This window comes from Xyrauchen texanus, chromosome 25, assembly GCF_025860055.1.
Source record: "Xyrauchen texanus isolate HMW12.3.18 chromosome 25, RBS_HiC_50CHRs, whole genome shotgun sequence".
Taxonomy (NCBI): Eukaryota; Metazoa; Chordata; class Actinopteri; order Cypriniformes; family Catostomidae; genus Xyrauchen; species Xyrauchen texanus.
In genome coordinates, this window is record NC_068300.1 from 30,356,104 (window position 1) to 30,372,300 (window position 16,197).

General features: G+C 37.8%; 2 protein-coding genes across 2 annotated transcripts; both read left to right on the top strand.

The window, feature by feature from the left end:
• The first annotated feature begins 401 nt into the window (after window positions 1-401).
• LOC127618693 (keratin, type I cytoskeletal 18-like) lies at window positions 402-5,140 on the top strand. Its single transcript, XM_052091289.1, has 7 exons — window positions 402-924; window positions 2,811-2,893; window positions 3,005-3,161; window positions 3,259-3,423; window positions 3,573-3,698; window positions 3,932-4,152; window positions 4,687-5,140. The coding sequence occupies exons 1-7, from the start codon at window positions 490-492 to the stop codon at window positions 4,799-4,801; spliced, it is 1,302 nt and encodes a 433-aa protein (XP_051947249.1). The 5' UTR covers window positions 402-489; the 3' UTR covers window positions 4,802-5,140.
• Window positions 5,141-6,617: 1,477 nt separating this feature from the next.
• krt18a.2 (keratin 18a, tandem duplicate 2) lies at window positions 6,618-14,639 on the top strand. Its single transcript, XM_052091290.1, has 7 exons — window positions 6,618-7,048; window positions 7,450-7,532; window positions 8,088-8,244; window positions 8,407-8,571; window positions 8,673-8,798; window positions 9,050-9,270; window positions 12,036-14,639. Exons 1-6 carry the CDS (start codon window positions 6,707-6,709, stop codon window positions 9,260-9,262), a joined length of 1,086 nt encoding a protein of 361 aa, XP_051947250.1. The 5' UTR covers window positions 6,618-6,706; the 3' UTR covers window positions 9,263-9,270; window positions 12,036-14,639.
• Window positions 14,640-16,197: the final 1,558 nt, after the last annotated feature.

Here is a 16,197-nt window from a genome sequence, read left to right on the forward strand (position 1 = left end):
ACACACACACACACACACACACACACACACACACACACATACACATTACAAAAACCTTACAAATTATCTAATAATAAATGTAAAAATAATATTTTTAATTAAGCATATCAGTCAAACAAGATTTTCCTTTAACATTAAATTAAATTAGATTTTGTAACTATAACTCATTCTTTTTTCAAAGACCTCTAAAAAACCAGATGTTAAATGCATTTCACTCTGATTTCAGAAAGGAAAAAAATGCAGCCACTTGTAATAATAGTGTTTCTAAAGGATTCCAGACAAGGAGCCCACACAACCACAGACTCTAGTCATGGAGGAATGTGATTGGCTGTGAGGAGGGGCTTGAGGGCGGGACTCCTGAGGACTTTTTGTTCATAAAGCCAGAGAGTATCTCTCCCTCCCTGCCCTGTGCTCTCTTCTGGCTGTGTCACTGTGCTTTACCTCTCTCCAGGCCTTCATTCATTCATCTGCTCACACACTTCAGCAATCATGAGTATGAGAACAAGCTACAGCATGCGTTCCTCCAGCTCTCAGGTGCCGGTGTCCCAAATGTCCATCAAGCGCACCGCCACCAGCAGCATGCCAACTTACCGCGCTGCAAGCACCTATGGAGGTGCCGGGGGTCAGGGGACCCGTATCTCCTCTGCCTCCTACTCAGGAGTCCGCAGTGGAGTAGGATTGCCCTCCATGTCTAGCTCCTTCCATGTAAGTGCCACCGGAGCCACTGGTGAGATCACGGGCAATGAGAAGATGGCCATGCAGAACTTGAATGACCGTCTGGCCTCCTACCTGGAGAAAGTCAGGACCCTGGAGCAGGCCAACAGCAAGCTGGAGCTGAAAATCAGAGAGGCCCTAGAGAAGAGAGGCCCTGATGTAAACGACTACAGCCGTTATCAGCTCATCGTTGATGAACTGCGCAAGAAGGTGAGTTTGAATGAAGGGAATGAGGGTACAGAGGACTTTGTGTGGCAGAAAATGTATTGAATCCATAAAGAAGTTAATGTGACAATAATTGTGCTGTTCACCATTTATTCACATTATTGAGGACATTTATTGGCTTCCAAGGTAGAAAGAAACAAAACAGAGACTTTTCTTTTTCCTTTGTTAGTTTGATTTAGATTGGTTGTACGTTAGAGCTGATTAGAGTTTACTGATGGCCAGCGCTGATAGGCAGAGAACCAACAAAAAAACCAAGGGTGAAACTATAAAGAGGGAGACATTGGGGGAGGGGTGTCCCATGGAATTTTTTTTTTTTGTCTCAGTTGGACTGCAGTCAAAATTCTTGCTTACAGCCGGTGATCCGGTGAATAAACTTTTCCATCCTGTATTTCTTCTTGTCCTGTTACACATCCAGACGTTTGTTTATTCGCTGTGACTGGAAATTCTGGGATCGAGATATTTTAGTCACTGTGTGACTATGAAAATGAAAAAGTCTAGGGAGTTTAGATTGAGTTCAGCCAGTGCAAAATACAACCAGATGTCACAAAGATTTTCTGAACTACCAACAGTAAGCCACAAATGATCCATTGTCAGCATCATTCATATTATCTGTATACATACACAGGTAGATGTAATTTGCCTTTATAGACTGTCAGTTTGAATTGATAATGTAGATATGGTTAATAATAAAACACTGATAACAGAGAGTCGGTTTCACACCAGCTGTATCTTGCAGCTAATATGAAAAGCTAACAGGTCACTGATAAACTAGCAGTGTTATCAGAATGATTGAGTACCATGCATCACTCTTTGTGCAGTAATTTGACAGGTAGAGTATATTAAAATAATTAAACTCCCAATGATCTGTATTTCTTAAAGCCACATAAGTAAACAGGATTAGCCATGAGATTAGCCTGATGAAAGGGTAGATAACATTTGGCACTGTAAGAGTCCCCAGGAAATATATTATTACACAAAGTTCAGAGAAGTGTACAACCAGAAAAATAAAATGTTACAATGAAATAAACTTTAACGTGTTGAATAAATAAAACGCATGTCAATATATTTCCCCAAATCAAACATACTATAAATGAGGACTATTGTAAGTGTACTGTAGATCATAACCAATGCCCCTTAGTATATTGAAATACATGGAGCTGACTAGTGTTAAAATATTACAGGCCTCCACCCTTATACTAGGATGTGCTGGCTTGCAAACATGTAAATCATTTACAAAGCAAAATATATTAGGCTGCTATAGCAGGATGTCCAACTCAACTCATGTCCTACACAAAATCATTTACTGCCCTCAAACAGATGCCATATGGTTTTTCCAATGTTTTCCAACAGCTCTCTTTTAATGTTTATCCCATTATCTATTAAACTGACTTTGCCCTCCAGTACCTCTTATCTAACTAAACCAATTTGCAAGATGGCACCGTTGCTCCAGGAAAAAAAAAACAAAAACAAACACAAAAAACAAAAAATTATGAAAGTCATGTAGCAATAAAACCTGCAAATTATAAATTTTTTCAAATCAATCATTTCATTATTTAATCATTAAATCAAGATGTATGTGTCACAACTGCAAACAAGATGTGTTTAGTTTGTCAAGACAACCTTTGATGTTGGCTGAACTACCAAGAGTAAACAAGATTTATGGTTATACAGAAATTACATTAAGACAAACAACCAGCAAGATAGATGGATGGATGGATGGATGAATGGATGGATGGATAGATCTATCAGAACAGTCTGAAGGTCTGTGCAAAGTGAAGAGGGTCTACTCACAAGTGAATATTCTAGTGTCTTTGCTATGACCCTGTTGACTGATTCCAAGTATTAATCATCATTTCTATTTGGTTCTTTAGATATTTGATGCCACCGTGGACAATGCCCGCATTGTGCTTCAGATTGATAATGCCCGCCTGGCCGCTGATGATTTCAGAGTGAAGTGAGTAACAAGATTGTAATTAAAGTATAACAAATTCAATCCCATTTTTACCTGTAAACTTTCATAGTTTGGACGGCAATAGTGACCCATTGGCCTTTCTTGTGTCTGCAGGTATGAATCTGAGCTTTCCATCCGCCAGAGTGTGGAGGCCGACATTGCTGGCCTGAGAAAGGTCATTGATGACACCAACATGAACCGGCTGAACCTTGAAAGCGAGATTGAGGCCCTCAGGGAGGAGCTCATCTTCCTGAAGAAGAACCACGAAAATGTGAGTAAACCAACACATCTGGAAATGTTTGTCTACTGCATAATCCATTCCTTGGGAGCTCCTTTATAACACATTTTATGGTCTCCCCATCCAACAGGAGGTGATGGAGCTTCGTAACCAGATCTCCCATTCAGGAGTGCAGGTGGACGTTGATGCTCCCAAGGGACATGACCTTGCCCAGATCATGGGGGAGATGAGAGCCAAGTATGAGAAGATGGCCCTCAAGAACCAAGAGGAGCTCAAGGCCTGGCACGAATCACAGGTATATTCAATAAGTAATTTTGCCCACACAATACATATGACTACAAGTTGGAAGTCTACAAGGTCAATCAAGTCACTCCTCTTGTTAAAGATTTTTGCATGCCAGTCCATCTATTCTGCAGCTAATGCACAATTCTGTGCTGTCTCTAGATCACAGAGATTCAGGTACAAGTCTCACAGAGCACAGAGGCCCTCCAGGGTGCTCGTACAGAAGTCAATGACCTTCGCAGACAAATCCAGACACTGGAAATTGAGTTGGAGTCACAGAGGAACATGGTGAGTTGGTCTTCTGGTAGCCGTGGCAGCATTTACCAGTTTCCCTCTCTTTAGCACTTGTCTTTCCAATCACTGTATAAACGTTGTAAAACAAGTTTATTATTAAAGTGAAACGTGCTGTATTCCCTCTCTCAAGTATTGTAGCTTGAGTTGGTCTCAAGCCTTTTTTTGGTTGAACTTTGGTTGAACTTCCCCTATCCTAACTCTCAGGTTCTCTCTGTTCCATTCCACAGAAAGGATCACTGGAGGCCACATTGCGGGACACAGAAATGCGCTACAACATGGAGATCGAGAGCCTAAATGCCGTTATCATGCAGCTGGAGTCTGAGCTCACTCAGCTGCGCAACAACATCCAGCAACAGACACAGGAGTACGAGGCTCTGCTGAACATCAAGATGAAGTTGGAGGCAGAAATCGCAACCTACAGGAGGCTTCTGGATGGTGGAGACTTTAAGTAAGTATTGTTCTTACCTTGTGTACACATGAACAACTCAACTCTTTAACAGGCTTTACACAGAAACACAATTTATGCAAGTACTTTAATGCAAATATGAATGCTTGGCCAATGGATTGCAATCACATGTTATGACTGAACAAACTTATTGTGCATTCTTGCATTACCGGGGCAGGCAGGAACAAACATCAGTACTTAAGGGGGCGATAGAGTCACTGTCAAATGCTGGTGCCATTAAACCAGATGTATTATTTTTCATGTTGCTAGACATAAACATACTTAAATGATCTATCTTGCTGAGCAAGATTATCTTCAAGCTGTTGCTCAACAATGACAGATAGTTGACCTTAAATAGAGAACTGACAGTACAAGAAGTTTATACTATTTTTCCATAAAGCTTCCCTTGTGACAATGCTGAGAATGCAACAGATACTTGTGTTGAGATATAAATTGCACTCCGGCTAATTCTGTAATGCAAAAACTTGTGAAATCATGTTTGTGTAGTTTTAAGTGTCTATATTTTTTCTTGCTTAGGCTTCTGGATGCTCTTGAGGAGCAAAAGAAGGTGAAAGTCATGACAGTCACACAGACATTGGTGGATGGGAAGGTGGTGTCTTCAAGCACAGAGACCAAGGAGAGGAAACTCTGAACACCAGATTTCAGATTGCCCACAGCAACACAATACAGACACCTTATGGGCCAATGCTAAAATTATCCAAAGACAGTTTGGACTTATCAAGTTAAGTAAAGTCTTAGTCTTAGCAAACATGCAATGCATTTAACATGCTACATTTCCAAATTATTTAAAACTATAAATCTCACATGTAATAACTATAGCCAAAAAGCTTTAAGGTCAAACTGAAACTTTATTACATATTTTTGTAATGAAAATGACTGTTTACGATCACCATGTTGTCCCACTTTGTTTCCATGTTGTGTTGTACACTCCCACTTGTCCATGTCAATAAAAGCAGACACTATTAACAAATCTTTGCCATCTGTTTCTGTTATTAATTCAGAAATATTAAACCTGTAAATGAGTAAATATCAATGCAAGTGAGGGAATTCAAAAGGTTATTCAAGCAAATGCATGTTTCTGAAAAGTGTTATTTCATACAGTGGAAACAATGTAAAATAAACAGTCAAAAAGAAACTTGGCATTTAGACTCCAAGTATCAGGGGCTGAATGACATTAGAAACTTTTTTCCATCAACCTGACTGTAAGGGGGTTAAGATGGGCAAGGAGGAGGCGAGAACCGGCTCGTCAATATAAATAATAATTGAATTAAACTCAAAACAAAAGCACAAACATAAACACACACACACGACGGACATGCCCGTAATTCTCTCTCTCCCGAACCGTCGTCACCGCCCACTTTTATCCCTCGCGCGCCCCATCAGGCCGATTGAGGACCGGGCGAGAAGAGAGAGAGAGAAGAAGCTGGTTCTCTGATGTACCGTCACGTGGTCCTCGAACACTCCGCCACACTCTCCGGCGGACGACAGCCGCTCCTCTCTGGGCGAGTCAAACCTCCGACCCCCAGTGGACAGAACGCCCCTCCGCTTTTCTGGCGGCACCTGGGGACATTCCTCCGCCCCTGGCAGAGGCCATACCGCTCCAGGCGATCGGGGAGTTACTTCCCTCATGCCCTCGCGGACGGTGGGGAAAAGCACAAACATAAACACACACACATGACTGACAGGCCCGTAATTCTCTCTCTCCCGAACTGTCGTCACCGGCCACCTTTATCCCTCGCGCGCCACATCAGGCCGATTGGGGACCGGGCGTACGACATTCTGACCAATGAAAGATGAGTCTCAAGTGCCATTATTCTTCATTTTCAAATTCAAATAAAAGTGGTAACACTTTATAATAAGGTTCCATTTGTTAACATTCGTTAAGGTATCATGAACTAACAATGAACAATGTTAATCTTTGTTAATGCTAGTTAATAAAAATACAGTTGTTAGTGTATTTTGTTAGTTCATGTTAGTTCATTGTGCATTAACTATTGTTAACATATACAACTTTAGATTTAAAAAAATGTATTACTTGAAATTAACATTAACCAAGATTAATAAATGCTGTAAAAGTACAGTTCATTGTTATTTCATGTTAACTAATGTTTTTAACAGATGTTAACATATAAAACCATATTGTAAATTGTTACCAAAAAAAGTTAAACCATGTATATATATATATATTTAGAATCAACTCAATGACAAGCCCTGAAGGGAAAGATAGGTACTTGAGAAAGGCTTTTCAACATTAGATTTAAATGAGAAATATCATTTTGTTTCTGTTTTATTTCTGATCATGTGAACACTATAGATGGTGACATAAAATGCTAGGAGGTTAATACTCTGACAATATAGTAACCAGTGGGTGTAGGGTGAAAGTCCAAAGTATAAAGATAATATAAATGTGGATGATCCAATAGTGGCCTTGGTGCAAAGATATCTGTACTTGTGTACCATAATAATCTCGTACATTTCAGGATCACTAGTCGGACCTGCTCTTCTTTGCACAATATCTATCTTCTAAAGAACAAAAATGCAGAACTTCAGTGCTCATAACAAGAGAATATTTAGAACATACTCAGATGATCGAAGCCTCTTAAAACCAACATTTTACACTAGTGCTGGGAAAGGGGGATTCTATTCTAAGGAATTCCTCGGATCTACCTCTGCACAAATGGAGATTGGAGTTGGAAATGAAAAAAATACCATGCAAATACTAAATAACCGACTCGCCACCTATCTAGAGACGGTCAGGAGCTTGGAGAAGACCAATAGTGAGCTGGAGTTGAACATTTACCAGTTTCTACAGGAAAAAGGTCCAGACGCTCAGGACTATAGTCACTACCAAGTCACCCTTGATAAACTACGCAAAGAGGTAATTGATTGTTCTCTCCTCTGAAATACTCTACTCTTACTGTTCAGTTTGTCTTCTGTAAGAGGTTGAATGGGGATTTTAGAGATGGTGTAAATGAGCCCTACCAATGCTGAAATGATCCCTCCATAACATGTGTTTCATGTCTCATACTACCTTGAAAAAGTAATATTTTTGTTTCTGATTTTAATCAGGGATTAACATTTGTATTACCATAGTGTGGAGTAGTATAACGTAGGGGTTACATGTTAACTTCCTCATTTAGAAACTGGACACTGAACATGACCTTGAGTAAGGCACTCACAGTAAATGCTGGATTCTCCAAGGACAGTGTACCTACAGTATAGTAGCCTTGGATAACAAAATTTCAACCTTGATCCATGTTTCATTGTATATCCATTTAGATCCTTGAGATGACCTTAAATTGTGCAAAAGTGGCTCTTCAAATGGACAATACCAAGCTGGCTGCTGAGGACTACAAGCTTAAGTAAGCATGTATTAAAGAAATGTTTAGTGGCTTTTATTCCATGTCTTTGAGCTTTGAGGCTATCGACATGCGAGCACACTATACATGCAAGAGTTTGTATGGTGAGAAAACAAAACTTTAGCAGACATACACTTTTAAAATGTACAGTCTTTCTCTTCCAGGAAAACAGACCAAAAATAGTGATGCCCTGTATGCACGGGCATTTATTTTTACATTGTATAATATTTTAGTCCAATAAAAAGCTCACTAGAAAGCGAATGTTACCTCATCCTGTAACTACTTACAACTAATAGTAAGTAGCAATCATGGATTTGCCAGCTGTGACATAATCTCACAATAAAATGATAGGTCCCACCCAAATTCCCTATTTCAATAGAAAAAATGTAAACACAGTGTCAATCAATCTATTTCATGGTGTCTTTAAAAACATTTAATTTGTATAAAAGTAAATAATTTGCATGCATGATGTAGAGAGATAAGAAGCTTCTCAAATGTTCAGTTATTATTGCAACTTTGCATTCAGGTTTAATTCCCATTTGTGTAATGTGTCTGTAGGTTTGAACATGAACTTCAACAAAAACAAAGTGTTGAAGCAGACATTCATGCACTGAGAAAAATGCTGGATGACACCAATTTGGCACGACTGCATTTTGAAAATGAAGTTGAAGTACTGACAGGGGAGCTCATCAATCTGAATAAAAATCACCAACTGGTATATACATTAGATTCAACCAAATATGGATAAAAAAAGTGTATTTTACATTTTTAAATGACTAAAGTTTTATGCTAATATGCTTGAAGAGTGTGTTGTAACAAAGAAAAGAGAGCCCAAATATGTATAACCTTGTGGAACCCCACATCTGATATTTTTCAGGAAGTGTTAGAATTGCATAATCAGATCACCCAGACAGGGGTGCAGGTGGATGTTGATGCTCCGAAGGGACACGATCTGTCTGCAGTTATGGAGGAGATGAGAGCCAAGTATGAAAAGATCACCCTGAAGAACCAGGAGGAGCTCAAGGCCTGGCATGAATCAAAAGTGGGACATCATTACATTTTAATTCAGTGTTTTAAGGACTACAGAGAAGAACATGTTTTTTTAGTTTGTTTGTTTGTTTGTTTGTTTGTCTGTCTGTATAGATCACGGAGGTGCAGGTTCAAGTTATTGAGAACACTTCAGCATTGAAGGAAGCCAACACACATGTCAGCGAGAGCCGCAGGACGATGCAGTCACTGGAGATAGAGCTGCAGTCTGTGACTGGAACTGTAAGAGATTCTGTCTGAACATTAAACAAAAAACTCAGAGGAAAATGTGAATGTTAGGGTTGCCCTTATAAAGCTAGAATAAATGCTTCAAATTCAATTCCTTAGGACAAATAAAACTAGACTCAAAAGAGAAGATTGTTGACATACAGTAAATAGATCATTTGTGGTTTTTCTTTCTTATGGTACAATCACTACTTCACAACATTTGAACATATTACGTATAAGCTCATTTTCCTTGCCCTTCTATACAGAGAGCATCTCTTGAAGAAGCCATTCGGGAAACGGGTCTGCGATATGGCATGCAGTTGGAGCAGTACAATGCTATCATTGTAATGAGAGAGTCCGAACTTAGACAGCTGCGCGAGGACATTCAAAGTCAAAATCAGGACTATCAGGCCCTGTTAAACATCAAGATGAAGCTGGAGGCTGAAATAGCCACCTATAGGAGACTCTTGGAAGGATAAGACATTCAGTGAGTGGTAAAACATTTGGCGGTATTTCCATAAGAAAAAATTACTCCTGCTGATATAGTTTTTTATTTGCACACACTGTCTACATTGTTTTAGCACCTGATTCACAATAGGAATAATGCAAATGAAATAACAGTGCCAACAATTTTTGCTGAACACAATTTGCCCAGAGCAATTGACCCTTTGCTAAGGCCCTCCTAAAATTTTAATGACCAGTCCTACCTTAGCAACTGTTTCCGTCCACCATTTTCATCAGACAGGCTTTTGCTGTTTTCTAATAAGAGGCTATGGTCTTCATGTGTGTTTGGGTAGTTTTAAGTGGAATTTTACTGGAAAAAAGAAATTATATATATATATATATATATATATATATATATATATATAAATACCTTGTCATTCCTCATTCCAGCCCACCTAATACACTGTCTCCACCAGATGCGAGCGTAGCATCTCATCGTATCACGTCAAAAGCATTTCTTTCACCTTCTTATCAGTAACCAAGTTGTAAAAAACAATTATATTTAAATTTCTTCATTTAAGTTCATTAATCCTTCCATATCCCTTTTCTCTTATGTCTATTTTTATCTGTAACAAATATAATGTTTTTGGCACTTTTGTTTAATCCCCATGGTGCTGAATTTTATTTGTATATTTTTTTTCTGTTTTGAATACTCATGTCTGCTTTTGCAAAAACAAATTCTGGTGTCTTCTCATTGGCCAGCATCCACTTCAGACACTTACAGAACTTATAATAAGGCTTAAAGTCTGGACAGTGCAGGTCACTGTGTTTTTTTATTTATGTTTTTACCAGCATGGGATTAATATAACCGTTTAACATGCCATTTTTGGAAAAAGACGACATAATCTGTACCGGCTCCGGAATGCTTTACCGGCTCTGGAAAAGTCGGTTATTTTCAGTGAATATTTACGAATACAGAGCACAAGCAGCACTGGATACATTGTAAATTTACTTACAGTCAACTGAAACAAAAGTCTGTCTTTTTGAGAGGTGACTTTGAGAAATTTGTGAACTGTGTCAAGTGAACAAGGGGCTGTTCAAACTGAACGTGTTTTTGCGTCCGCTCGTGCAGTTTTTCAATCCTTTTCAGGGTTGCCACATTTTAAGTTTTAAAATACGGGACACTTAAACTTTAAATGTTATGATTTTTATTTATTTTATTAGTTTATTTGTATTCATACATTGTTTGATCTTATTCAAAATTTGTATTGAAAAAACTAAAAGTTTAAATACCATTTGTGGACTTTTCAGACGGTCCCTTACCACACCCTCCACAGTATTAACACGTTTTAGCACAATGTGTGGACTTTTCTGGCCATCCCTTAAACACCATAGGAAAATTTTCCAATTTATATCAATGTTAAATTGGTAATCTGGAACAATTTCACCGCGACGCCATCTGACCAGCTTAAATACAGGACAAATCGCATAATTTTATCTTTTAATATTTATCTTTTTTTATCCCATATTTTATGGGCAACCCTAATAATTTTTCTTTAAACATTCACTAGATGGATGTCTTTTGACAACTGCATCCAGTGTTGACCTCTTTAGTGACTTTTATTCAAAAAAGCTAGCGACAAATCTAGCGACTTTTTGGACAAACCTCAGCAACTTCCGTAGAAGAAAGTCGCCCATACTACCCCGTGAGCGTGTGGTCTTGCTTTCCGGCACCCCTCTCTCTGCGTCTACTTTGTTCAGTGAGACTGACAGAGAGAGAGAGAGGTGAGCAGGCGAGAAGGCAGAGCAGCACAATCAGTTGACCTCACTTTAGCTGACATAGACGTTAATGAGTTGCGCATGTGCAAACAGCATTTTCAATGAACAATCAAGAATCTGTATTGTTTGCTCCCCTTTAGTTTTACTTTTAAAGAGTGTAATTTCACTGTTTATTTTTGTTATTTTCATGCACTTATTCACAGGAGATTTTTAGACGGTTGTTCATTCCTGTTTCTGAACTGTCTGAATTCAGACACTTACTTAGACAACTCTGTACATTGTATTTTATTCAAACGCGTAACAAACTTTATATTTTGCTACATTTGTATATAGGGAATTAATAGGGCATTACAGTATGTACGGTAAGCACAGAGAAGCAAACACATGTAAAGGGCGGACACTATCCAAAAATGCAAATGAGACGCGGTGATGTCACAAATATGTTAATTAGCATATGAAGTACACTAGCGACATTTAGCGACTTTTCGAGCAGGCTTTAGCTACTTTCCATTGAAGCTAGTTGGCAACACCGACTGCGTCACGTTTCACTGTGTTTTTTGTATCTCTTTTTAAGGCCCTTGCAGATTTCTGTGTATAGACTACCATCAGATTAAATCCTGCAGGCGCCCAAGTGTGTCCACATAGGATTTATGTGCTAAAGTTAAATGGAAAAATCTTATATTGACACTTGTGAAATGATATAGATAATTTGCATTTCCATCAGCTTAATTTTTATGCACTAAACCTTAAACCAAAAAATGTAAAATAAATTAATAATAAAAATCCATAGATGGATAAGTTTTAGTGACACTTTCTACACTGTAAGGGTCCATTACGGTGTGTTGCGTCGTGTCCTGTAGCACCGACAGTGAACAGATGATCATTTGATGAATTACTGTTGCCATGATTGCAAGAAAATGTACACAAACATCTCTTTTAAATTAAATGAAATATTTTTGGCATTGGTTTTGCCATTATTTCTAGTATTTAAGTATCTCACATCTTGATGTTAATTTTATCTTTTTACAGATTTCTGACTGAAGAGCAGAGTAAGATAAAAGTAACCACCATCACCCAGACACTGGTGGATGGGAAAGTGGTATCCAAGAGCTCTGAAACTAAGGAAAACACAGTCTAAACCCAAACCAGACCACTGCTGTTCATGGAAGATAACAGTACAAGACAAATACCTCATGAGCCGATGCTAACAACAGCATAAATGAATTGTTATTACATATAATCATATAATCACTGTCCTCTATGCACTGTTTCAATGCCAATCTTCAGCGATAATTAGGTTCCAAATAAAGTGTTCCCAAGATCAAAGTCCTTCATATTTGATTTTACTATGTGATAACAATTCAAATGCCGTTTACTGTGCTATTGTTCTCTTGTATTCTGCTTCAATAATCCTGTTGGGTTTTTAAAACAATCTCCCTCTTCACATTACAGGGGGTCGTGTGCTCCCATCTCCCACAAACTCTACTCCAGTGATAGTAAATACTCCATTGTCCTGACATGTCTGTGTTTTGTGGTTGTTTACACAAATCTTGATCTATTTTTCATCCAGGTGCTTAAAGAAATGATTGATGGCCCTTATCTTCTTTGAGCCAACCCTTGACAGGTAATCTTTCTTGGGAATCAGAAATCTAGAAGTGAAACTAGAAGTTAGCAGACTAAACAAAGTTCAATCTTGGAGATTCTCAGCATTTTAAATGCTGGTTCAGATTTCCATGGTATACTTTGAGAGTAAAATTGGCAGACAATTGAGGTGTGTTAAGTATTTTTGTTTAAATTTAACCCTGAAGTAAGGTTGCTACACAACTGATGTCTCACAGACTCTCTAGTTGCGTTGCCAGCCATTTAGATAGAAACTACAAAAGTTATGTGTAAAAAGATCTACAGGATTATAATCAGGATCAATGGATTTTATCCTATTTTTATCCTATTTTATTTTAGTATGAAAATAGAAGTAACACTTTGGCAAAACTCACTACCACAATGATATTATGTTGTGGGTGATTGCCAGGGCATTGCTGAAAGGTTGCTACAATGGTTTGAGTGGTTTTTAACATTTTGCTTTTCAATTGCTAGGGTGTTTTGGATGGTTGCTAGGTGGTTTCTAGGGAATTATGTGTGATTGTTAGGTGGTAGCTTGCTAGCACAGATAAAAAAAAACATTCTATGACATTTTTGTCCTCAATATGGATCAACCACACACAGTTTGGAGATTGTCAATAAACTCTGCTCCTATATTTTTTGCTCATAAGTAGCTAAATAGTTTACTGTACTGAAAACCATTACACACTTTTCCATTTTTCTATTTGAGATGTGATGATATTCTGCTACTATGGGTCACTTTATTGCATAACATGATGGTATTTCTAACACCATGTGGTCCTGCAGTCAGTAAGTCTGCATTTAAAGAGTATCTCCCATCGAAAAGCAAAGCTTCATTGTATATTTTTAACATATTTGGCCTGTTAGTATCCATTTCAGGCAAATCTAGGCAGGTGAACCCCATGAACTACCTTGAAAATGAAAAGATCCAGTAGCAGTGTACCCTACGGCGACTAAGTATAGAATGTTCCACTGTGGGCCTGTAAAATGGGGAATTTGCGGCTAACCATGAGGCACTGTTTCCACTCAAATCCTCCTTTGTCACAGTAGGCTGAAGGAGTCAACTCAGAGGAATAGACTGTTGGTTTGCAGATGACGTTGGCAATTCAGACATTTGTGGATGGAAAAGTAGAGTTGGAGTGCAAAATGCTCCGCTTTAGCCAAAACGAGCCAGATGAAGTTACTGAGTTATAACACAAGAGTGTCTTCCAATGCCGACATAGGTTGATGACAAATGGACATGAAATTTACTTTTCTCTTTTTTCCAGCATCAATATTTTAGATTAAAATGTGTATATTTGTATGAGAAAGTGTATGTTTCTATTGCTGTAAAAGCTCACAATTTCTTTTCAACACTTCTAATTAACATTTGGTAACACTAGTTATTTTCAGTGGTTCTGCTGTGAAGAATTTGTGCTAAATAATATTTAAAGGTAAAATTTGCATGTAGGCATATAACTGCAAGCTCAATAATTATAATACAGTTTGAAGAAACCTAGAAGTACATTTTTAATTAACTACCATTTTCTTTTGAATAAGTGTATTTCGTCATGTTTCCTTAAATATCATGTCATATGCTTTTCTATTTAATTTTGACAACGAAAGGAATATTCCGGGTTCAATTTAAGATAAGCTCAATTGACAGCATTTGTGGCAAAATATTGCCTTTCTTTAAAAAAGGCAAAAATCGGGGTTACAGTAAGGCACTTACAATGGAAGTGAATGAGGCCAATCTGTAAACAATAAAATCCTCAATATTTCAAAAGTATATCCAAAAGAAGTAAACAATATGCATGTTTACATGATTTTAGTGTGATAAAATTGCTTACTAACCTTTTCTGTGTAAAGTTATAACATGTTATTAAATTATACAAAAGTGGACTTAAATCGCCTATATATACAAAAATTATTTGTACTCTTATACATGTGTATCCTTTTCAATGCCTTGGTGAATGAATAGATAGTGGAAAAACTTTGCTAAGACCACATGCTTAGGCTAAATGCCTTACTTTTGTGCTGCCCACTCACCATATTTTTTCTGTCCAGACAGTTTCACAAAACAAGACCATTGTCGCCACTGCATCTGAGCAAAACATCAATTAAGCAATACAGTATTTAATCAAAGATAATCGTGCTGTGTCATTATCCGTCCGTGCATTCACACATGATATATCTCTATACACAGTCTCATGACCTTGCTAGAATGTTGTGTTTTTAGTCATGCTTTTTAATCTATAATTGGACATCCTCTGTTTTCTCCATCATTCTTGGGTGGTTCTGCATATCTGCTAAACGGCATGACTCATTATTTCACATTAACATTTGTTTGTATGCTTCCCAGTACATTTGGAATGCACTTATGTACCCTTATATGGTATATTGTATGCTCTATCTACTTTTTATGTCCTTTAAATTCTTAATGTGGTCACTGCATTCATTAGCTCCTAGAGACCTTAAATGGGAATAACTGATTGGTAATGAAGATCTTATGATTTTCTGAAAGAAATGTGAGTGGTGTCTTCTAGTACGAAACTCAATGCGACAATGCTGGGGAGTTGTTTGCGACTGATTTTCATTCAACCATGCACAATAAAATTATTATTATTTTATCTTCTGCGGCAGCTGCTGCGATACGCACATTGACGCATCAGGGATTTAGTTATGCTAGCAGGATGCAGAACTGCCATGCATTGTGCAGTTTCCTGAAAATTAACGAGAAAATCATGTCCATGACAACATGGACGTAATATTATCAGTGGGCTTTTCCAGTGTTTTTAGCTGTAGCATTTGTAGTCAAATCGTGAGACGTAACTTCTCAGCCAGTGCTAATTTCTACTGTGTTGACTCATTTGTATGTATTTTCCCAAATCAGTCAGCAGATAGAGAAATACATTTTAGAAACAAATCTCAGTATAAACTATTATTTCTTTAGATGGAGATCATTTTAAATAAAACTAAATTAAATTGTGTTGACAAATTGAAAATGAAGTAGAAATAAAAACTTAATTAAAATTCTAAACATAACCTTGGTCATAATGACTAATGCAGCTTTCAGTTTCTTTAGTCTATGTTTGAGTGGATGGGAAAAAGCAATACATCATTAAAATGTCAACAGAAAGCAACAAGAAGTGTGCTGAAGGACAGTTTTGTCTTCGTACACGTAAAGCATATACTTTCATTCTGAAACCACTTTGAAGTTTGTTCAGTAGGATACTAATCATAAAATGTAAATAATAACTGCAACAGAGGTGTTTTTGTTACATTTATTTTGACAAACTCTTTGTTGTAAAGATTCAAATAAGCTTCAAATATTGATGTTGAATTTATGATTACAATTTTAATTCAGATTCATGAACAGATTAATTCAGACTCGGCCTGTTATGGACTCGGTCTTGAGTCCGACTCGGCCCCTTTTGGACTCTGACTCAACTCGAACTCGACTGATGAAAGACTCGGACTTGACTCGGACTCGACTAAGGTGGACTCGAACCAACACTACATTTAAGCTCCTTTTGTCCATCCTGCGAGTAAACAGGTGCCATTAGACTGCTGGCTATTTGATGGTCCAAAA

Excerpts from the sequence above, each read along its gene's own strand:
- LOC127618693 (XM_052091289.1), top strand. The coding sequence starts at position 490 with ATGAGTATGAGAACAAGCTACAGCATGCGTTCCTCCAGCTCTCAGGTG. Across the intron at positions 3,424-3,572 it reads AGGCCTGGCACGAATCACAG|ATCACAGAGATTCAGGTACA; the intron begins GTATATTCAATA and ends TGCTGTCTCTAG. Across the intron at positions 3,699-3,931 it reads TGGAGTCACAGAGGAACATG|AAAGGATCACTGGAGGCCAC; the intron begins GTGAGTTGGTCT and ends TCCATTCCACAG.
- krt18a.2 (XM_052091290.1), top strand. The coding sequence starts at position 6,707 with ATGCAGAACTTCAGTGCTCATAACAAGAGAATATTTAGAACATACTCA. Across the intron at positions 7,049-7,449 it reads TTGATAAACTACGCAAAGAG|ATCCTTGAGATGACCTTAAA; the intron begins GTAATTGATTGT and ends ATATCCATTTAG. Across the intron at positions 8,572-8,672 it reads AGGCCTGGCATGAATCAAAA|ATCACGGAGGTGCAGGTTCA; the intron begins GTGGGACATCAT and ends CTGTCTGTATAG.